The 25463-nt window shown below is 34.5% G+C and overlaps 1 protein-coding gene across 1 annotated transcript in view; it reads right to left on the bottom strand.

Moving 5' to 3' along the window:
- The window catches only part of Pex7 (peroxisomal biogenesis factor 7), a 65993-nt gene that overhangs the window by 16420 nt on the left and 24110 nt on the right, over nt 1–25463 (bottom strand). Inside the window, exons 6-8 of the mRNA XM_015501609.2 lie at nt 21463–21569; nt 19763–19876; nt 17535–17590 (exon numbers count right to left, since the gene is read on the bottom strand). Coding sequence (XP_015357095.1) covers nt 17535–17590; nt 19763–19876; nt 21463–21569 — 277 coding nt within the window. The remainder of the gene's footprint in view (nt 1–17534; nt 17591–19762; nt 19877–21462; nt 21570–25463) is intronic.

Raw genomic sequence — 25463 nt, 5'->3', positions numbered from 1 at the left:
CCATGAAGTCATCCATGCCTAATGGGTAAGGACCTCAAGATGTGTCTAAGTTTTCTAGCAGCCAAAGGAAAAAAGGAGACACCATCAGGCCTTGAACTCAGTATCTACAACCACATCACTCCAGAAACACTCAGAAGGAAATTCTCCCTTAAGAGTTTATAAATAGACTGGGGTTGTATCTCGATGGAAGAGCTCTTGCCTAGCATGTGTGAGGCACTGGGTTCGATTCTCAGCATCACATATAAATAAATAAAAATTTAAAACAAGAGTTTATAAACAAGAAACCCCATGCTTATGTAATAAATAAATTCCTTAATACCTCTTAGGTAAACAGAGTTGTCTCACCAGCTACCACTTGTCAGTCAATGGCATCACACCAAAGGATAGTTCAGTAGAATCATTCTATGGAAAGATCAATTTGGTGTAACACATGTATTCAGCTCTCTGGCTTCATTTGGGATTTAGATTCATTAAAGTAGAATGGGTTCTACTCTTTAGGTAAACTCTACAAATTGGTTTCTTTAAAAAAATATATTTATTTTTTAGTTGTAGTTGGACACAATACCATTATTTTATTTATTTACTTTTATGTGGTGCTGAGGATCAAACTCAGGGCCTCAAACGTGCTAGGCGAGTGCTCTGCCGCTGAGTCATAACTCCAGCCCCCAAACTAGTTTCTTTCAGTTGAATTTTTTAAGGATAATGAACAGCAACAAGTTCCTGGAATGCAGTTTCTGAGATTGTGGGTTTGAGCCATTAAGGATAAGCTGCCCTGAGAATAGGATAGCAGGGCCTCATAAAAATTAAGATGCCTACCAAGGACAGGAATGTGATGCCATCCAGCAGGAAGTCATCCGTCTCAGAGACCTGGGACTCTTTTCACAAAGTCCACTTGTAGTTTCTCTAAACATAGCTAAGTGGGCCATCAAGGCCTCATAGGGTTCTACACCTCAGAATCACAACCATCATAAATGTAACCTGGGAAAAACTACCAAGCATTTGTCTGCATTTTGAGAAAAAAAAAAAAAATCCATCAAATAAAATGCAGGCCAAAACTTCAGGGAGACTCTTTGGTGGACAAAAGGATGGTAGAGTAAATGGCATAAAAAGCACTACTGGCCATTATACCACCTAACAGCTCTGAGAATGTATATAATATACAAAGCATATATTAAAGTGAAAAAATTAAGAGAGGTTCATTACCAACAGAATGAACCCCTAGGTATGACCTTTTTAAAACAATTACATTCTAGGTAAAACATAAAAACAAATCACCACCACCACAAGAGTGTCACAAAAGCACTATGATGAACACTCAGGTAAAAACTAACTGAAGGCTGGAGCCCAGAGCATTAAACAGGACAATGAAGCCAGCTTTGCCTTGATAGGATTTGATAATTGGGGAGACCAGAAGCTTCAATTTTCTCTCAAGGGCAACCAGCAGCCAGGAAAGTCAGAAAAATCTGTATATGTATAATTTAAAAATAATTTTCAGTAAACTAAAATATAAAAATATTGTTAAATATAGTAAATTACAAAAGCTAAATACTTTTTATTTTTCTTTTTATAGTGCTGAGGCTATAGATATTTCTTTTTGTAGGGCCTGGCACTAGCAAGTGCTTTACCACCAAGCTATACCCTCAACCCATATATATTTCTTTCCTCACTTCTACTCTTTAATAGCAACCATTACTAACAGTTTGATATGTACATTTGCAGAATGTCTTCACATATCTCTATTCAAATTCCTTCAAGAAAAGACGAGATGTAAGAAGGAAAGCAGCATTTCTCTAGGTTTTCACAAGTTTCAAATGAAGGAGGTGGGAGAGTAACAGAAGTTTCTTCTGGCAACCTTCTGGATTCAAGGGTCCCTAAGTGCTCTGAGTGCCTTCACACTCCCTATTACACAAGTAAAATGGGCTCTCTTTTACTGGGAGAAGTCAGGATACTTCTATCATTAAGTGGGCAAATAAAGCACATTATATTTAAGTGAAATGTTTGTTTTGGTTCAGCACACTTGCTACTTGGTGCCTTTTTGTCTCTGTGCTGATGAAATCACTGACTATTTAAGCTCTCTCGTGGGACTAAATATACTGGATAGATCCCCAATGATTAAAAATATGACAGAACTGTAGGAACATTTTTCATTTAAATTGTAGATCATAATACAATGTCTTGGTTGAGTTGCTTTTTGCCTTCTAACCACAATTCCTTAACAAAGTATGCAGTGATGTATTAAATAAAACATTTCCAAAATTAAACTTAAATTACTTTCTATTTTACTAAAATTTTATTTGGAATCTCTATACTAACACTTTTGAAATTATGCCAACAGATGAATTAGCAGGAAGTTTAAAATATTTTTAAAAGTTCTTCCTTTCCTTTTCTCAACTTACAAGTCAGTTATTAATTCTTTGTGATTCTTTGCTAATTGTAAGAAAAAAGATGGGGAAATGTTTGGGATATTTTTCAATACCTTATAAGTGTATTAATTTTAGTTGTGTTTTTATAATTTTGAGCAAACTGTACTATAATAATCTCCTCCATTTGCACTGCTTGGACCTAGCAGTATTAGAACAATAAGCAAAAAATGTCACAACACTTCTTTTCTCTTCATTTAATTACTCACTCATCAACAATTTGGGTCCTATGGTGTCAAGTACTATGCTAATAAACATTATAAGCAAGACAGACCTGGTTTCAGCCCTCTTGCATCTTACAGTTCAGTGGAATAGACTGACATTTAAGAAAAAATTAACCACAATAGTGTCAGGGATGTAGTTTAGGAGTAGAATGTGTGCTTAGCATGTGTGAAGCTCTGGGTTCAATCCCCAGCACTGCAAAAAAATTTTTTTTAATTCCTGAAACACAAACACAATCACATCTGATAAGAGCTCCAAATGACAATGCAGGATGATGCAAGAATGAGATCCCAAGGAAGTGACACTAGCTGATATCTGAAAGGTGAGGAATTAGCTAGTTGGAAAGCAGAACAGCTTGGCTCCTGGTCAAGGAGGATCCTGGCAGTGGGTGAGGGGGCTGGAGTAAGGAAAGAGGAGAAATTTCACAGGAGGTAAATAGAGTCAGATCACATGGGTCTTGTAGGCTCGTTTGAAAGTTGGGACTGTCTCTTACATTTAAAAAACAAAAACCCCACAAAACACTGATAGGTTTTATGTAACAAATTTATATGGTCAGTTTTGCCTTGTATAAAAAGTGTTTAATAAGCTTTTTTAAATTTTATTTTTATTTATTTTACTTTTTGTTTTGTGAGACTGGGTCTCACTCTGTTGCCTAGGCTGGCCTCTCACAACCCCCATCCCCATCCTCCTTCCTTATATCCCTAGTAGCTGAAATTATAGGTATGTACCACCACACCCAGCTTAAACTTTTATTTTAGAAAAGTTTTAAATTTATACAATTATTGTGAAGATAGTAGAGAGGGTTCTCATATACCTATCCAGTTTCCCCTGCTGCTAACATCTTTTCTTAGTATGATCAGCTTTGCTATAAAGGTATCTCTAGCCATGTGTGAGAAGAAGGAACTTAAGGGCTAAGTGTGTGGGTGTGGGGAGATCAGTGGTCTAAAAACAGATGATAGCAGCATAGAATTAAGGTGGTACCAGTGAAAATGAAGAAAGGTGGATGATTGGAGACATATATAGGCAGAAGGATTAATAAGACCGTGTGATTAACAGAGCAGAAGTAATCAATAATGACTGTTAGGGCTGGGGATGTGGCTCAAGCGGTAGCGCGCTCGCCTGGCATGCGTGCGGCCCGGGTTCAATCCTCAGCACCACATACAAAACAAAGATGTTGTGTCCGCCAATAACTAAAAAATAAATATTAAAATTCTCTGTCTCTCTCTCTCTCCCTCTTTAAAAAAAAAAAATTCTCTCTCTCTCTCTCTCTAAAAAAAAAATAATGACTGTTATGTTTCTGGTTTCTATCTTAGTATTTATAATAATTCCATGTGTGTATTTATTTACAGATCTTCTTCTGATAGGCACTTAGGTCTCTGAAATCAGGGACAATGCCCTTGTCTTCTCTGCATCTCATATGTATAAGTGTGTGACACATGGACATCCAAAGAATGTTCATAAATGAACAAATGAATGAATAAATGAGTACATTAAGCTCAAGACAAATAACAAATCACCTATAGACATGGATCCCAAATGACAAACCGAGGATTCATTACATCAGATGTTAAGAAAATAGAATGAGCTAGGCCTGGTGGCACATGCCTGTAATCTCAGCAAACTGAGAGGCTGCAGCAGGAGAATTGCAAGTTCAAGGTCAGCCTTATCCACTTAATGAGGCCCTAAGTAACTCAGCAGAGCTCTGGCTCAAAAACATAAAAGGGCAGGGAATATAGCTCAGTGGTAAAGTCCCCCTGGCTTTCAATCTTGAAAGAAACAAATGACCTAAGAAGGGAGGGGGAGAGAGAGAGAAAAAAGGAGGAGGAGGAGGAGGAGGGAAGGAAGTACAGGAAGGAAGGAAGGAAGGAAGGAAGGAAGGGAGAAAAGGAGGAGGAGGAGAAAGAAAAGAAAGGAGAGAGAGGAAGAAAGGGAGGAAAAGGAAAGAAGGAAGGGGAAGGAAGAAAGGAAGGAGGGGGAGAGAGAAGGAGGAGGAGGAGAAAGAAAAGAAAAGAAAGAAAGAAGGAAGGGAGAGAGGAAAAAAGAGAGAAAGAAGGAAGGCAGGCCAGCTGGCAAGCAGAATGCTCCTCAACTCTGTGCCTAAAAATTCCATTGTGTACTCTATGGGATCTAGAAAGCTCTTCACAGGGAATGTTCTTAACCAGCTATGTTTGGGAACCACCATTCAGAAATGTTTCTTAACCTTCTTTCAAAGGATACAGACTTGATTAATTCCCATTAGAAACAATAGTGATCTCAGGTGGAGGTAAGCAAAAGAAAAAGTCAACAGGGCAGTGATTTTCAAAGGTGACTAGGTTGAAATCAGCTGAGAAACTCAAATCTGTGTCAGTACTGGGAAGTTCCAAGGTTCTCTGGGTAGAGGAATAACCCATTAAACTAGTGGTTATAACACTTCATGATTACCTAGAGGGCTTGCTAGTAACAAATTCAAAAGCTGTAAAGCATCGCTGAAGAATCTGTGTAAGAAAGAGTTTCCTAGGTGATGCTGATGTTCTTGGTCTTGGGGCCACACCCTATGAACTACTGTCCTAGACTGCTATTACTGGTAAGAACTTATTAAAACACTGTCTGTAGTACTAGGTAAAGGCAAAACTTTGTGGAGGAAAAATATGTTAGAGATGAAGAACAGGCAAAGAATTTCATAGGAAGAGCAGCACTATTAGTTCAGGTAATTTAAGTCAGCAAACTGACTTTAAGAAAATAAGTGTTTGGGCTGGGGATGTGGCTCAAGCGGTAGTGCGCTTGCCTGCCATGAGTGCGGCGTGGGTTCAATCCTCAGCATCACATACAAACAAAGATGCTGTGTCCACCAAAAACTAAAAAATAAATAAATAAATATTAAAATTCTCTAAAAATTTTTTTTTAAAAAAAGAAAATAAGTGTTTGCTTTTGCTTCCAAGTATAAAGTGAATAAAAGAATAAAAATGATCTGAGAATAAAAATGATCTGAGATTGAGTTTTTCACTAGACTCAATCCATGCTCTGAAAGAATTGCATATTAGTACTTCACAGTTTGAATGCTGCTTTCACATCTTATAAAACTGTTTTTGATCTTCACAGAAACTTTCAAGGTGGATACAATGAGTATAATTTCATTTCAGAATGAGAACAGGCTCAAAGAAATCATGCAATCTGTAGCTTTAAAGCTAATAAAGAGCAACCCCAAAGCAAACCCTCTAGTGATATCGTTCCCAGTACTTTCTCTACTAAAACATCGTCCATTCACTTCTTCTCTAGCCCTGGGCCACACTAGAGGATTTACCATGTAGGTGGGCAGGATGCCTAGAATTCTTTAGGCAGTTTTGATTAATACCCTGAATGTATGAATGGGCCTGGACCAAGTCAGTTTCATGCTAGCTCTTCCAACTATATAGAAAATGTCATAAGCCAAAGCCCCTGCCAGGACTCCATTAGTCAGACAACTTACATTCAAAACCAATACCCTAAAGAAATTATGAGTCAGAATAAATGTGAACCCTCATGGCAAGCAATTTAGGAATTCCTTTCCTCTTCTAATATTTTTATATGTATTTCTTCATCTCATCTATAACCTCTTTCTAACTTAGGTACCACTCCACTGATCAGCTTGGTCTGTAACAACAGATTCCTAATCTTTAGGACATAAAATTATGGGCTAACACACATGAAATCACAGACTTATTAGTTTGTTATCTGTATCAATTTTGGAAGGGATTTGAAAATAGAAAGTGTACAACTAATAAAACAATTCTGCGAAGAGTTAAACTTATTTTCATTTGCACACTCAAAAATTCACTGAATGCTAACACTCTTATTTATTTGCATTTTGGATTGGAAAGCTGTTTGGGTTTTTGTTTTTGGAATTTGTAGTAACAAAAATAAAGTTTAAAACAGAAAAGTGCTAACTGCCTGCTAAATGAATAATATATAATTTCTTTTGAAACATTACTGAAACAAATGACTCCCAGAACACTCAATCACAAGTATCTAGAAACCATACCATATTTTCAAGCTTTTCAGGTTAAATATGATAAAATTCTAGACTTAGCTTCTCTATCAAAATAAATTAATTATAATATTTCAATTAAAACTTTAATCAGATCAATATTTTAGAGGGGCAGACTCCACTTCATCACAATAAACATTAAGCCCAGGAACCACACAGCATAATGCCTAGAGTACTTTGACAAATTAAAGGAAACCATTAGGCTGATGGAAGGCTTGTTCTGGAAGTACTTATGGTTGTAATCCACAGAGATGCAGGATGACTTTCTGAAGAATGCTACATCTCAACAAAAGGAGAATGTGGGGGCGGGTAGGGGGCACAGCCCAGAACACTCCAATAGGGTTCATTTACTGTTTATTTTACAAATTGAAGAATCATGAAGTAATTTTTGCAATTCAGTTTCAAGTAAATTTTTTACTAAAAAAGAAACAAAACTCGAAGACCTCTCATGAAATAGTATTGATATCTCAGGGATAGTCTCTGTACATTTGAACTGTAACTAACACCAAAATGTGGCTACCGAGGGTAAAAAGCACATTTCACAAAGGTACAGATGAATAATGGTGGTAAGGAGGTTGCATTATAATGTCACACCTAAATACTGAAAACATTAAACTTACAGCAATGGCTTGCTTGTGCTTTTGGTCATTTATTACACCAAATAATAAAAGTTCTCATCTTTGCAACTAAGTGTTTATGTCCAAACCCAGCAAAGGTTGTCAAGTTGTGGAATGGTGCACAACTTACAGTCATCACCTTTATTTCACAAACATCTCTCAGGAGGGGATAGACACAGTCTTAGGGATGAGGCCAGGAAGAGACAGATGTCAACAAAGGTAGAGAAAATAAGACAAAGCAGACCAAATAATTCTGTTTCTTTTCTGGTGTCTAGACATGAAAATAATCTGCAGAAAGAGGAGGAAGGATGAAGCCAGCACAGAGAAAGGCAGTTTCAGTACCTGCCTTAGGCCCTGCTGCACTCCTGCCTTTGGGCTCTGAGAAACATTTTCTCTTTTCTAGCTATCCTAGGTATTTAAGCAGCATGTGCCCACACACACTCACTAAATTACAAAGTAGAGAAAGATACGGGTCTGTGCTGACTTTTATTTAAGATGAAAATAAGTTAATAATTATTGCTTTTTATTCTCTGGATGGTTCATTCCATTACGGTGAATCCCTATTCCAGATTGGACTTTCAGGACAGACCTCAAGGGTGAACTGTTTACCCTTGAGTTCTCAGGAAACAGAGTAAACTACAACTAGTTGACTGGCAGTACCCACTTGACTTAAATAAACAGGCTTACCACATGTGCAAATAACGAGTAGGAGGAAAGACCACAGTTTTTTGCTCTGTCACCTTTTTCTTTAAAACTGTAACTGCACAGATTAGTCTTACAACAAAACAGCAGCTTCCTGTAATACTCTCTCAATTCTTCACTTCAGAGGCAATCACTTTAAATTCTTTTAGTTGCTTCTTCTGATATTTTACTCTACATTTCTAAATAATAAGCTCACTCATTTAATGAGTTTCTTCATTTTCGTATATTATCTTTTGACTTACTACTATGAGGAATGAGGTAAAACAATATCTACTTAAGAAAATACAAATATATACAACAAAATCTACTCAGTTGCCTTATTAAACTTACAAAACAGAATTTTTAAAAAATTATAATGCAAATTAACTGACAAAATCCATAAATTTTCTGTTGGAACTAATCAGCACAATTCAAAGTTCAAAGCAGTGACTTATACTGCATTAAGCTAAGGCTTAACATTCCGCACTCCTTTTACAGCTATCTATTTATTCATGTGCTTGCATTAGGTTATGAATTAGACATGGATTTAGTTTGATTCTTAAAGAAAAATGTTAATACTAAAAATCTTGGAAAATGTTCTGCAGTTATAAACCAAGTTATTTAAAATCAAAAGCCTTATATATTCCTTTCTATAATACATACTCTTTCATTTTATAAGAAATTCTGATTTTCCACTTGGATTTAACTTATAAAATTACACTTCATTTCATGAAAAGATCTTTTGAGTATGACAATAATTGACAAAAGAATTTATTTTGGGACACATTAACAAACTAACATAACAAACTTTTTGAAAAAATATTTATTTTTTAGTTGTAGTTGGATACAATATCTTTAATTAATTAATTTATTTTTTTAAATGTGGTGCTGAGGATAGAACCCAGGGCCTCGCCCCTGCTAGGCAAGCACTTTACTGCTGAGCTACAACCCTAGCCCCTAACATAACAAACTTACAGGAGTTGTTGCTTCATACATACAAACATCTTAGCCCATGTATACAGAAAGCTCAAAGAGATTATTCAGTGTATTAAATATCAAATGACTAGAAAAATATGCCTCTGTAACTTTAGTTAATAATCAGGATATTGATATGATGGTTCCAAGTTAAATGGTATACTTCTCAATCTACCCAATTATGACTCAAAAACAATAGAACAGCATGATTTGTCCTTGAAATATTCTCTCTCTCTCTCTCTCTCTCTCTCTCTCCCTCTCCCGCTCCCTCTCCCTCTTTTTTTTTTTTTTGTACTGGGGATTAAACCCAGAGGGGCTTACTACCACTGAGCCACATTCCCGGCTGTTTTTAAATTTTAATTTTGACACAGGGTCTTGCTAAATTGCTTAGGGCCTTGCTAAATTGTTGAGGCTAGTCTTAAACTTGCAATCCTGCTGCCTCAGCCTCCTGAGTCACTGGAATTACACACATTTGCCACTGCACCCAGCTTCCTTGGAAAATATTTTTTCACCCAAACAAGACTTTTCATACTAAATTCAGTTTTATTAATAATTACTCAAAACATAACTAAAGTAAAACCCCTATTAAAATATCGTTGTTTGTATTTTAGTATATTTAGTATTACATATACTAAATATATTTAACATACTAAAATATATTTAGTACTAAAATATCTTTCTAAGAATTAAACAAACATGGAAATGCAAATATTCTTCTTAAAAAAGAAACCAAAGACAACTACATTGCAATGCTTTCCTAATATCAGTGATGAAGTCAGGCAAACCTCTGCTGCAAAGTAAAAACTGTGCTAGGGTTACAGAGACATTTATATTTAAGAAAGGATAGAATATTAAACAAATCTTCTGTCACTTAAAGAACTAAATTGTACTTCCTGCAAATGTTAACAATTAGCATCTATCGTTAGCCTCAATATATCTGTGGTTTGATGAAAAATGTACCAGAATTAAAAACAACTGTCTCAAAAGATGAATCATTTGAAGATGCATAGGAGCTCACATTCAACCACATTTCTTATCTATTTACTTTGACTGACCTTTTTTTGTGGGTAAGGGGAACTAGGTAAAGTTGAAATGAAAGGTTTGTGAGACAGAGTACATATTCAGCTATACTATCTGTTTACTTTGGCTGACCTTTTTTTTATGGGGAAGGGGAAGAAAGAGAAGTAGCTGCCCATAGAAATCTCTGTGCTAATAAACATAAGGATCAAAAAAGCCCATCAACCACACCAAAGCTAAAACACTGACTATATAAAAGCAGATCCCTTGAGAGGGACTGTGACAATGATAAAAGGAATTTGTATGGTTGCTTTGTTAAGATTCCACATTAGCTATAATCCAACTGAGGATCATTTTCCTGATGATAAGAACTTTATTTTATTTTAAATTAAATATTAAACATCACACTATTAAAAACATTAGTAAGAAACATTCAATGTCTTATTTTGCACGAGTAAAGTTTACTTTTTTCTCAACTGTTTTTACTTTGAAAATTATCAATCTACACAAAAATTCAAAGACTAATATAATGAACACAATATGCCCTTCATCTAGCTCACAAATTGTTAAAATTTTGCCACACTTTTTTTTTATCTTGTCTCTCTACAAATATACCTACAAAACAATATTTCTGCTGAACCATTTAAAAATAAATTGCAGACATTGCATCTTGAGTTATCACTGTGATTTTGCTGTTTTTTTAGCAATTTGATCAAAACTATAGGAACATATTTATAGTGATTTGGCACTAAGTACAGATTTTGAAATATATACATACATGGGTATACATATATATGTATATACATGAATGAAAATGATAAGGAAACTAAAACTTATTGAGTGCCTAATATGGGCCAGGCACTATGAAAAGAATTTCCACATATTGGTATTTAAATCTCATAATAATATATTTTATGATAGAAGAAATAAAGACTCAGAAAGGTTAACTGGCTTTATAGAGATTAAATATAACTAAATAAAATGAAATTATATATTAAATAACTAAATATTTGTTATCTATAAATGTAAAATATAGCTGGTAATGGAAAAATCTAGAAATTTAAATTAAAGTTTTCAATTATACATGCTGCCTCCCTAAGAATTAATAAACATGCACATAATAAATAGTAATTTAGAGGAAAGACTTAAATTGATTGAAATGAAGTAGAAGTAGTCACTTGATTATGGATTTGCATAAAATGCCCCATATACTTTTAACTCTGTGTAATGTAACCATTCTTCCAGCTCCTGCCGCATCATATTCACAAAGCTTGCTTCCCTATCTCATCTTCCACAGTACCATAAAAAGTCCTATTCACAAAGCTCCTCAGTGGCTGTAAGCAATATAATTGTCTTATTAATGTAATGTTAGATAAAGCATGAATGATTAATATCTCAACTCTCCCTGAGGTACTCACCTTTTAAAACAGGAAAGTTATTGTTACTACTAGCATTCTCATTTAAAACATCGGCTATTTTTTGAGCACTAAGTATGTGCCAAGAACATTTATACATACTATTTCATTTTATCCTCTGAACATCCCACAATGCAGGTATCATTTCCTATATTTCATGGCTAATATATTGAGGAGGCAGCCTTTCACAAGTCTTATTGACTCAAAGGCCCATATGCTCATCACACCAGAAAACAGATGTCTAATCTACAATTTTTCCCAAAGAGCAAGAGATGGGGCAACCACTATTAGGGTCCCTTCTTGCCCCTGCAAGAGGTCAGTTTCTATTCTTCACACTTGAATAAATCCTATTCCTTTCACTCTTGGGAGAAAACAAAACAAGCACAGAATGTGGAGAGACAGGGCTGTTCCTAGATAACTTTCTACTCCTACTTTGTGTTTCTCTTCTACCCCTAAGGGTAGAGGACAAGAAAAGGCCAGGTGGAAGCTGATTGCCTTTGCTGTTATAAAATATAAATGATTACTTCTTCATTGAAGACTAGAGATGATATGGGCCTCAAGCCCTAAGAGATGATCTTTTGTCACCAGCCATTCTGCCATTAATACTGACAACAGAACAAACCCTTATATATAGCACTTTCTAAGTGCCAGCATTTGTATATGGTAACTCATCAAATCATCACAAGAGTCCCGTGTTGTATGTACTATTATCTCCATTTTATAGATAAGAAAACTGAGCCATACAGTTTTAAAATAACTTGTTCAACTTTATATAGCTAGTAGAAGACAGTCTGGCTCCACAGTCTGTGATACCTAGGAATATGCCAACCTGTAATTAATCCATTGACTATACCTTTCATTACTTCATAACTAGATTTGTAAGTATATATCTACACCAAATTGACAGGCTTAGGATTCCCTTAAACATGCTTCTATTTCTCCCCAAGCCTTCATTTTTACCATTTCCTCAGCAAGATATTCCAATTTTTCTACTACAATGGCTAGCAGATAATATTCTACAAATATATATTAATTTTATGACAGAGCATAGCTGTACAACTTTGTAACTTTGTAACCACTTTGAAAAGTGGTTTAACATTTGAAACATTAATATTGAGAGTATAGGCAGAGACCCCCATAATGCAAACTGTGGATAAGTACAGTTTGATTATTACTGAAATTAAAATTCTTTTCATATTTTTCTTGCCAAAAAAAAATGTTAGTCTAAAAAAATTAAGTGTTTCGTTTAGAATATTACTATCAAAGACCATGGATTAAAAAAAAATGTTTATTTTAAAAGTTAGAATATTTTTAAAAGTATCACAAACCTGAAGAGTGTTAACTAAGAGGCTAAATTGATCATTTTAGCTTTATCAATGTATGAAAGTTATTAAAGAAGCATTTGCTACAATGTGGAACCGCAAAAGTCTTCTTCCTCATGAAAAAACAACTGTTGTTTGGTTGTAACACATACCTGGCTTGCTGATTTTGGTTTTAAAATCTACTTGGTATGGGGGCTGGGGTTGTAGTTCAGTGGTAGAGCACTTGCCTAGCATGTGTGAGGCACCAGGCTCGATCCTCAGCACCACATATAAATAAGCAAAGTAAAGGTCTATTGACAACTTAAAAAATGTTTTTAAAAAATCTACCTGGTATGAAACCAAAACATGCACTCAAAATTTAAATCATGCTTATACAGGGTTGGCACAGTAAACGTGGCCTGGCAGGAATAAGAAGTAACCTAATCAAGAGTGTATCAGGAGAAGGAGACTTAAAATCTATGATGATAAAACTCATAGGAATACGGAGAAAATTTACTAAGATACATTTTAGATTTAGTGTTACCTTGGGTGAAGTTTAGAAAGAACTAAGGTATGCAGATACTCCTCAACTTATGATGAGGTTACATTCTAATAAACCCATTGTAAAGTGAAAATGTAAGTTAAAAACACATTTACTACACCCTACTCAACACTCTAGCTTAGCAACAGCACACTGTAGAGTATCCACTACTTCTCCTCATCATGGTGGGGTGACTGGGAGCTGCAGCTCTGTAGTGGCCCAGCATAGAAAGAAAGTACTGTACCATTATCAGGCTACCTTTCCAAACCTAGTAAAAGATCAAACTTCAAAATTCAAAGTATGATTTCTGCCAAATGAGTATCACTTTCATATCACAGTAAAAACAAAAAATCTTAAGTAGAACTAGCATAATTTAGGGACCATCTATATTGTTATAAAATATATTACTCATTAGCTGAAGAGAGTGCGGCTATTTTTCATAAAGCTTGAGTTTTTATGTAATCTAAACCAAACTAAACAATTTAAAACATTAGGTTTTTTATATATAATATATATTAGTTTTTAGATCTTCATTACATATTCAGTGAAACACAACATAATGAGCTACTGTATTAGTAAAGGATACGATACATATACTCATCTACCATCAGTTTTGATATAACACCTACCATGTGAACTATTTTTAAATGAAATTTTAAAAGTTTCAAAAAACTAAACAAAATCTAATCATGGGCAACTCAATATAAACTCAATATAAACTATATCTGAAGAACTTGTATTATAAATATTAGCTACCCAAAATCTAAATGAAATATCTATATAATTATCAGTGCTAAAAATTAAACCACTTACTCCTGGTCTTATACCTTAAATCTGTTTTCTTTCTGTTAAAATCATTTTTCTGGCACTAAAATATCATCAATCCAATCAGATTTAAAATTCTTCAGAGGATAAATTTAACTCATATCACATGGGGCAAAAATCTACCAAATGTACCTTTTTTGAACTTTCCAATCAATGGTCACCAAACACAAATAAGGAGAGACTAGATTCACACAAGCCATTAGTACGATTAGTCTTACTGTCTATATGCATTGAGAGTTACAAATATACATATATTTATACACAAAAAAAATATTCAAAATGAAAGCTTGTCAAATGACTTTGTTTTTCTTTTATTTTTATTTACCTTTTTACAGGAAAGTCTTTGATAATCCTATATTGAATGATCACTACTGGCCACTAACACCTGGGTCAAAAGCTCTTAAAAGAAGTCACAGCTAGAAAAGGATTGTTGGAAATTATTTCTTAGAAGGATATGTGAAAAAGCCTTAAGCTAAAGGTGGATCACCACGTTCCAGGGGAAGGAAATTCCATGACAAAGTATAGGAAAGACCAGCGGAGAATCAGAAAAGAAAACCATAAAATTCCTGGAACAGAAGTTTCCAGGAGGAAGATTTGATCAACCACGTAAAATACAGCAGCAAGGTCCTGAAGTATTGACAAATGGACTGGATTTTGTATTACAAAAGTCACTCATGACTTTGGCCAGGGCAATTTCAGTAAAGAAGGGCTGAAGCCAGTGTGGGGTTGGGCATAAATACAGATATAGCCTTAAGTGTCTAAACCTATAAGCTTTCAAGGGTCTAAGACCTCAGAGCTGAAAATTAAAAATAATTTCTTAAACTAAATTAACAATTTAACATCATTAATTGATAAATTTGGTTTTCAAAAATATTTTCTTCTTGAAAACAACTTCTACATCAGATTTTTTTACTTCATAAGAATTCCTGAGTATGCATGATGATTGTCAGAAAATCATAATCAATCATTAGTGAGATAGCCTGCCAAAGCACTTCAAAAGCAAAAGTTAAAAACCTTTTCAATGTAACTAACCCTGTTTAAGCAGTGAGGCAGACCCATTTTATAGGTTCAAATTTATCAAGTAAGACTTACAAAGCAGACAACCCTGGGATGACAAAGGCCCTGAAAAAGGCCTGCTGAATGGAACCATAAAGGGACCTTAAAAGCTGGCTAAGAAGGCAAGAACAGTATAAGACAGAAGGAAGATACAGGACCAATGGAGAAGCTGCAGACTGAAGAAGTCAAGAGAGTCACAGAGTGATGATAAAGGAAGGACAAGAGGTAACTTTATAGAAATGCAGTTCTGAAAGCAACAGGAGTATAAAGGATTAAGAGCACCTGTGCCCAGGGGTTCCAAAAATAAGAGGAAGAATAGAGAGGTACAAATATAGATAAATTTGCAGATTTGATTGGAAACTGAGATTTGTGCTTGAGCTCTACAATTATTTTTTAAAAAGAAGTAAGAGATAGTCTTTTGCTAAAAGTTCAGGGCATAGGCTTGGGAAGGTAGCTTCAAGGCAAAGGTTGGGAATAGTAATTAAGAATTATCTCAGTATTTTAAAGCATGATTTCTTATATAATTCTTGTGATCACTTTGTGAGCTTGTGGGAATAGATGTTACTAATTTCCATACAACATATGAAGAAACTCAGACTCTTAAGTTATATACATATTAACTTATTGAAATATCTTTTTCAACTAAACATTAAAGATCTCTTATTATTTAACTATACTCAATTTTTCCATATGCTTACAAATATAATTCTGGTAACTTTGACTTAGAATCACAATCATCTCCCAGGAGTTCTAAACATCTCTCCTTCAATCTCTAGTTCATAAAAGACACAGCCTACATCTTAAAAGCAAAGAGCAAAGCAAAAATGTGAGGCAAAAATTGTGATGATTTATGAGCATACTAGTACCTACAATATTTTAGAGCAGTGTAGTTCACATTCAGTTTGTATCAAATATTCCTGAGAAAATTTTTATCTGCAAAAGTAAGGTATTTCCTAACTGTTTGTTTAGGAATACTGACATGCCTAAATAAAACAGTGGATTAAGATCATAGTGACAATTACAAAAAGAAAGTATGGGGTAGTCATTTACTAAGTCTCCCTTTTATTGAAAAACAAACCACTAAAGTGAATTCAAGATGTCCCTTGATTGACAGAGCTCCCAAATCAGAAAGACCCAATTAAAACTGTTAAGAATACTAAAAGTGAGATCACCAAAAGATCAATACCCAATCTCAAATTGGTTAAAAGTTCTATGATCACTTTCAGACACCTTGAAATGCAAGGACCAGATTCTCTATCTGGAAATCCCTTTTGATCCTACTGTGACTTACGTGAAAGAGAAGATTCTAAGTTTTCTCTTTACCCTGTTTAGCCTATACATTCCCAGTCATCCTCTCCTTCTACAGTTTCTGAGACATACTGCTTACTGTTCCCTTCTGTTTCTGGTGGGTTATCCCTTTCTTCCATCCAACATTAATTCCCTCCTAAAAATACAATCTTTTTGCTCTGCTTTCTTTATTCTTTTTTCCCTTTAGTATATTCATTTTCATGGAATGAATGATCAGCCTTCAAACCCCCAGCCAAGGATCTAGCTCCACAGTTTCAGTTTGGAAATGTCTGGCATGGACAGAGAAACTGACAAATTTCTTCCTGTCTGTCATGTTGCCATTCTTTGGCTCCCAAGCTTTATAATCAGTCCCCACTATTCTATACAGACTATTTAAACACAAAACAAAACTTGGCTACAGTATAATTTCAATTGAGAAGTAGGAGCATCAGTGTGATTATATTTCCTAGTTTGTCTGTCTTCTTGTATTGAATCAGTCAAAAAAAACCAAGTTAGGGCATGTAATTTCTCTCAAAGCATTATTATAATCTGTTCTATTAGAAGTATATTTTATCCAAACAAAGTTATACAGATTCTACCTCATCAAATACTGACTCAGAAATAAAGGAAAGGAGATCCGGGTAGCTGAAGCAATAAAGCCAATACAAATTTAAAACTTGTTGTGTATCTTCACAAAAACCAATCCAGAACAACAAGAAGAACAAATAAAACTACACAGAACACAGGTCTTCAACACATCTAAACTTCAAATTACCTATAAGAAGAAATATAAATATAATCCCACTGAACTGTCTCCCACATTCTAGCTATAAGCCTTTGTGGACAACAAAGGCAGTCCAGGGAAGAAGGAATAGAACAGAGAAAGGACAGAGGAGCCAGAATCAGGGCTAACACTGATCTAAAATCACTACTAGAAAGAAAAGGCTATCACATGAATGAAAATACTGAAAAGGATAATGTAGACTGAAGTACAGATTTAAAAGTAGAGAGAACAGAAAGAGATGGGATTAAAAAGTTAATAGTTAAAGGAAAAGGAAGATTAAAAGGCAAGAAGGACACATATTGTTAGTAAAATAAATATGTAATCTTTCAGAAAAGTGGCAAAGTTGCTACTTGGTATTCCACAATGAAATGTATTTAAAAAGCACTGTACCTTACAGTGAAATCATAGGAGCAAGAGGCCAGCACTGAAGCATGAAATGGTGAAAACTAAAACAAAACACACACACACACACACAAAGGTTAGCTCTAATTACAATATGCTAGATCATTCCATTGTAATAAAATTAAGTTTATTCAGTGCTGTCACTTAAAATTATGCTTTCCTGAACCTTACATGCTTAAATTTCAGGAAAAAATCTTTTGGTCTTTTAAGTTTTCATTTATAGAAAAAAATTATTTTTACATTCTCTAAAGAAAGCCATCCCTTGAATTTTAGAACTTCTTTAGAATAAGTGTTCCCAAAATGTTGCTGTTCTGTAAAAGTTACATATAAATTCTTATTAGCTATCCAAATATGATTTTACAAATATGAGAGTATGTGACAGAACATTTATATGCAATAATTATAGAATTTACCAACTTTATAAATACATATTATCGCTATAATCACAGATATCAAAATAAATATTTAAATGTTAAATAAAAACACCTTTAAAATAATTTTTAGGTTATTTATATCATATGTCTAATGGAAAATGCTTTCAAAGATACAAACTGCAAATTTAAAGGCAAATAACACCTTCAAAATAAGTAATAAACATAGTAATACAGACTGCCCTTTGCAATTATATTTGTTCAGTATTTATCTTACTAGCACTTTATGTATTTACTTACTTATTTTTGTGGTGCTGGGGATTGAACCCAGGACCTTTAGCACACTTGATGAATACTCTACAACAGAGTTACACCCCAGCCTTATAAGCATGCTAATAGTTATATACACATATAACCACATTTGAATAGTATTTTACAATTTTTAGAGCACTTTCACTATATTACCCTATTTCATTCTCAGAACCACTCTGAAATATACATAAAAATATTTTTCAACTACTAAAATCTAGGGTTGGGAGTATATTCAGTAGTAGAATACTTGCCTACCGAACTCAAGGGCCTACATTTGATCCCTAGCACCAAAAAATCTACTAATACCATCCACACAAGACTACCATTAAAAAATAAACAAAGCAACTCAGACATGATTCAGCATGCCTGCAATCCTAGCTACTCAGAAGGCTAAGGCAGGAGGATTGCCAAATTCAAGGCCAGCCTGGGCAACTTCTAGCAGGACCCAAAATAGAGTATCAAAATAGAGTAAAGATGGATGGGGATGTAGTACAGTGTACAGTGCTTGCCAAACATGCATGAAATCCTGGGTTCAATCCCCAGTATTGCGAAAATAAAGAAAAGAAAATTAGAAAAAATAAAGCAAAACAGGGGACTATGCCTCATATGTTTCATGAAAGCCAATAAAATTTAAAAATATTAATTTTGGCCTGGAGCAGTGGCACATGCCTATAGTCCCAGCAGCTCAGGACACAGAGGCAGGAGAACCAGAAGTTCAAAGCCAGCCTAAGCAATTTAGAGAGGCACTAAGCAACTCAGTGAGACCCTATCTTTAAATAAAATATGAAATAGACCTGGGGATGTGGCTCAGTGTTCAAGTGCCCCTGAGTTCAACTCATGAACCCCCCCCCACCCAAAATACTAATTTAATGGAAATTTGGAATTTAAAAAATAGAAATGTATAGTTTTCTTATTGAAAAGATCACTAAGGTAATTTTTTGCCCTGAATGTAAAAACATGAAAGAATTAAAATTGGGAAATGTCATTTAAGATGTTTTCCACAGTAATTTAGAAGAATTTGCCTAAATAAAAGCTGAGAACTAACTTAAGTTACCTTATAACAGATGAATTTCTTGGGAGCAGCACAAAGGAGTTATCTCATCCTTTATTGTTTGGAAAACAGAAAATTTTTTATACCCCACACATTTGTGAACATTCATATATGTCATCATAATATACTATTTCCCACTGAATGGAAAATTATAAAGACTGTAATACTAAAAGTAAACTACTATAGTAAAAAGTGTTAAAATAGTATCTGCTTCCCTCTACCATACTCTTCTGCCATGATGGAGCTGGCTGGACCTCTGAAACCTCTGAGCCCTTAAATAAATTTTTCCTCCTCTACACCTGTTCTGGTCAGTGGAAAAAGCTGACTAAAACACTTATCATTAATTTGGTAACAAAAATACATAAAAAAGAATCAATAACCCCCACTCCTAAACACCAAAACCTTCTTTTATACATGCTTCACTGATTCTATTTATATTTACATTTTTGCTCTACATATAAAAGGACAAGATAAAAACTTACTTTTACCCTCCTAATAGCATAGGTGTGACCAAGAAGTTCAAACACTGGTTGTCGCACATTCCTTAGGTCCCAGCCTCTCAAACTACAATCTACTGCTCCTGTCACCAGCAAATTCTAAAAACAATTCAGAGAAAAGTATATTGTGACATTTTTACAACTGAGCAGTACTAAGGCTTCCTATTACAAACAATATCTACTTTCTGCTAATTATCTATTTCATCTCAGGCGTCATTCTTGTAAAAATGTATAATAAGCATAGAAAGGAATCAAAATAGACATTACATGGCCAAAAAAAATTAACCTGAAAGAAACTTAGAATGCTTTATGTCTATGATGGAATACTATACACAGAGACAAAAGCAGAGTCTCTATTGTACTGTAGATTTTTCCAATTTATTTTTAGTAGTAATAAATACATAAAAGATTAAAGCTTATTTGACAAGTAAGTCCACTTTTCTCTTCAAAAGATTTTCAACATCCTCTGAGATCATAAGAGGTATTAAAAGGCAGGAGGCCAATTAATTTAGGACTTTTTGAAAATGTAAAGGGAACAAATTAAATTTTTATGTTTTTCTGAATCCAAATCCATCACCATCCCCAAATCTGTTGGGCCAAGTCTTAATCTGATCAAAACTCAGAATCTATGGAGAGAATTATCTATCACATCGGGTTTTACAAATTCTGCTATCTAGAGCCCTAATGAACCCAGAGGCCTAGCTAAACAGAACAACTGCTGGGTCCACACTCAGCTTATCCCACATCCACCACAGCAGCAATTCACTGTCTGAATATGTTGGGCTTTAATACAAGATCATTTGAGGAAAAGTTTCAATGATTTAAAAAAATTTAATCTGTAACATTAAAATTAATGTATAAGTTTAATCAAATGTATGACAGCACCTTTTTTAGAATTCCTAAAATTTTTAATTTTCCTAAATGGAAAATTCATTTGTAATGGGAGAGATTAAAACTGTTGTCATTAGCATTAACATTTTTATTTAAATCAAATATTACTGAATATGTATTATATTTTCTTTTCTGTTTAAAGAATTCTGTCAATATCATTTTTTTCCACTTTCAATAGTTTTAACTTTCAAAACTAGGGGAAAAAATAAGTATACATTTTATCTATTTTCACAGTTAACAAATCATTTGAGGTACCCAAGTAGCATATTAACACATTTAATACACTCCTATGTAATTCATATGTTCATATGGTTAACTGAAGTTTTGTAAAAAATTACACAGTGCTATCTTACAGAAGCATGAAAATTGTGTTTAAAGGGGAAGATGAAACAGAAAAATTTTAAAGCTGATACAACGGTCAAATTAAAAATCAAGTTACAAATAGTTCAGAGGTCTGAGTGGGAAAGTGAAAAAGAAGGCAAAAGATGATACAAAGTGACAGGGTTAAAAGCAATCAAGAAAAGATTACATAAATTGTAAAGCACTTTCCCAAAACAAACAAAGCTGCACTGTTGAACTTTCGAGAATTTGTGTTTCTTATTTTGCTTGTTTTATGAGCACTTACAGCCAATTAATGCTAATGCGGGTCAGTCACAATCATTAATTAGAAATGAAGGGACTGAATTTTACTTAATAGTTCAGAACACCACCAAAATCCACATAAACAAAGATAAATAAATCTTGATTTCCACATCTGAAAGGCCAGAAGCTCAGGAGAGAACCACACACAATACCTCATTGTATTTACACCAGTCACAGCTCAAAATTTCTGTCTGATGTGCTGGAATCACAATTCTGACTCCTGTTGCCTTCATATCCCAAATTCTCAGAGTCTGATCACCTGGTAGAAAAGGAAGACTTGATCACTTTCCATCATCACACCATTTGGCTGCTCAGTGACATAAGGAGCTCATGATGATAAATCAAGTAAAATTACTTTTATTACTTTCATTCTTACAATATTTCCATCTTTATATGTTTTTAAAACCATAATAATGCATAGGAACTACTAAATGTAAAAGATTACAAAAAGTAATGTACCATGATAATGCTTTTAAATCTATTCAAAGAGAAAAATTTTAATCTCACACTCAGACAGGTACAATAATGATTAACACTCAGTCACACTTTTTCCCTAAAACCCTGAAAATCCTCATGCCCAGTAAATAAAGTCAGCACTCTGTACAAGCATATTATATAAGAAACAATACAGTAACTGTCTTACTGTTAAATATAGGGAAAAGTCTACCAAGCCAAGAGAAAAGAGTTTTTTTTTTTGTTTTTTTTTTTTTTTTTTTTTTTTTTTTTTTTTACTTTTAGGTGTTTTTGTTTGTTTTAGTGCTGAGGATTGAACCCAGGACCCCAAGCATAGTAAGCTTTGCTCTACCACAAAGTCATACTTCCAACCCAATACTTTTAGTTTTTATATATGCTACATTTTAGTGGGTGAGCTGGAGGTATACTTTTTCTTTGGAACAAACAAACTCAAGAATTTTAAAGATTATACCTTAATCTTTATGCAAAAATTGGCTTACATTGTTTAATTGTACAAAGTCACCCTGACTAAATGTTTTATATGCTGTTTGACTTCAAGTTTTCTGAACTACAAGGAAAGAAAAAATGATAGAATGAGTAAAATCTAGATGTATATACATTTACCTCAAAAGTAAAATATAAACAACAATGACAGTAGAAGCAAGCTACTTAGGCCTCATGAAGAATGTATAGACTCTGGCATGAGAGCAGGTGGGGGCTCATTTATAAGTGTGTGATTTTGTATAGGGTATATACTATCTCTGAGACTAACTTTTCATTTCTTAAAAAAAAACACAGGGTATAGTACAAGAATTTAATAGAATACAATTTCTGTAGAGCACCTGGCATGGTCTCTAGCACATGGTAGATACACACTCTAATATATGATATCTAAAAATGCTAAATTTTAAAATTATCCTTAACTTTAAAATTATCCTACATGTACTTTCCTATATATCTAATTATGAATCCATATTATATGGCTAAATTTAGCTACTTTAGACATTTTTCCCCCTGCTTATTTGGAAGTTGTTAAAGAAAGATAAGAATTTGTTAGTACTAATGAAATGTAGAGGTTAAGAACAGGGGCTTTAGGGTCCCAGAACTTGGTTCTAACCAGTGTGATCAATTGGTAGTTACTTAACTCCTCAATTTCCTTACCTATGATAAAGTATCTCTTACAAGACTTAAATGAGATAAGGCTTCATATGGTGCCAGATATATGATATATCCTTAATGATTGTCTAAAAGCTGAAAAAAAAAAAATGCACCTACATTTAGAAGTCATCTCTGTCCCTCCAAATAATAACAGCTAATATTTATTGAGTGCTTCCTATGTGCCAGATGCTGGTCTAAATAGTTTATATATATTAACTTTTTATGAAACAATACAAAAATTATTATGAAACAAAAACTATAACATAAGTAATTATTATAGCATTTTACAAATGAGGAAACTGAAGCATATGGAGATGAAATGACTTACCCAAGATACTAAGCAACAGAACCAGGACACGCAAGCAGAACCCACTTGGTCTGGCTCTCCGGTGTGTGCATTTTACAACTAACTACACTGCCTCCTAATGTTGCCATAGAACAAATGTCATAGTCAACAATGCTGGCTGATTCTTGAGGAATTACTGTTCTGTTATTTTTTATCTTTCTTTTCTTTTTTTTTTTTGAAACATGTTGTCATTATGTGTCCTAGGCTGATCTCACATTCCTAGACTCAAGTGATCCCCCACCTCAACCTCTAGAGTAAGCTAGCACTATAGGCATGTGTTACTATACCTGGCTTCTATGTTACTTTTTCTCTAAATTGGGAGAAAAACATTTTCTTTCTCTCATATATATATAGGTACTAAATTTCTTTGTGTGTGAAATTTTTCCTTCTTTAATTTCAAAACACCACTCTGCTACTTTATAAAAGGCTGGAAAACACTTTTATAGGTAAAAGTAACTAACATTTTTGGACCTAAGGATGGCAGAGATAAAAGGGAATGAGCCAAATGGAAATAATTCTGAACTGATATGGGCTAGAGCTTAAAATATCTTCATGGACCTTAAAAATAACCACTGTTTCCAATTTAGCCACTAACCAGTGGAATTTGTTTCAGAATTCCAAATACCTTTGATTAAATGACATTTTTTGACTTTCCTCAGACTTCAGTATCTACAGCAGAGTGACATGTGAATATCTAGCATCAGCCTCTGAACAACCTCTTCTCACCAAGTGCTTCTAAAAAGATTTATAGTTCAACACAGGCTCACACCAGCCAGCAGCAAGTCCAAGCAAAGCCAGCTGTAATTTCTCATTCCTTGTTTGACCACAGCCAGCAGGTCAAAGAGAGGTATTTGGGGTGCATGTTTGTGTGTGTGTGTGTGTGTTTCTGAAATATAATTGAAAAAAGATAATGCTAACCACTTTCTTATAGTAGAATTTACAAACTTAACATTCAGAAGCCTCTGGGTCATGTGTCTCACTGCAAAGTCAAGTTACCAAGGACAGAGAATGTGTCATGGGGCAGTTCAAGCATCCCGTCCCTTTCTAGGATATGCTTTCAAAACATGTCTCAATGACTTAAGACAATTCCAGTACTATCACTTACAGGCAAAGGAGACCACTTATCATGGAGATAGTTGCTGAGAGCCATAGCTAAGTAAGAATGACGCATGGCAATTTCTTTGTCAGCCTACCCCATGTTGCTTAGAGGGAGGACTCTCCATTGTGGAAATGGGCTTGCCTTGGACCCAGGGCATTTGCAGCAACTTTGCATGAAAGGTGACCTTGCTCAGTGTATCCTGCTGCCTCAGGCGCCTTGAGTTCCCATTGAGTTCTCGCGGGATTCAGAGAGTTTTTTGGGATTCAGAGTCCGGTGGAGAGTGTGGATTTTGCCCAGAACATGCTTGTAGTGTGCCGGTGTGAGTTCGGGAATAAAGAATTGCTGTTTGAATCTACAAGGCTGTGAGTGGCTCGTGATTTTGTGCCCAGCCAGACTGCGGCAATAGTGAATGGTATTCTCCCAAGTTTCATCTCTAAAAAAGCCTAGCCCCAGATAAAAACATCTGATTCAGTCTGAAGCTTCCACTAAAACATACAAAGTGCACAAGTGATGCTTGTTCACTTTCAAAACTAATTTTTAATACTACACCTGAAACTATAAGGTCTGATACAGCCATGACTGAAGCACTGGCTAAAGTCCAATTATCTTGTATTCACCTGATAATTACATTATCTGAATGTGTGAATTTCCTTAAAGTACCAATGCATTACAATGAGTATAAATTAGGAGATGACGAAGTAACTTATTTTAGCACTAATATGGCTGAGTTTCAAAAGAATCAGTGTCAAACAAAACAAAGAAGACACAAAAGTATAAAGAAGGCAACATAATTAATCTGTGCTGTCAGAAGGCAGACATATTTACCGTGGGTGGAGTGTCTGGGAGGAGGAGTAGTGACTTGAAAAACAGAAGGGGGTCCTCTAGTACAGTTCTGTTTCTTGGACAGAGTGCTGATTGCACAGATGTGCTCATTGTGAAAATTCATCAGGCTGTATACATAAGAATACATGCCATTCTGTATGTGTGTAAAAGATTAAACAACAGCACAACAAAGGCTGGGTGAATGGCTACTCTATTTCTCTTGACATAATATTATAGCTCTGAACCATCATATTCAAACAACATTTTTTTTAAGT

This window comes from Marmota marmota, unplaced genomic scaffold (assembly GCF_001458135.2).
Source record: "Marmota marmota marmota unplaced genomic scaffold, marMar, whole genome shotgun sequence".
NCBI classification, from domain to species: domain Eukaryota; kingdom Metazoa; phylum Chordata; class Mammalia; order Rodentia; family Sciuridae; genus Marmota; species Marmota marmota.
Note: the sequence above shows the minus strand (reverse complement) of the source record. Positions and strands in the feature narration are given on the sequence as shown.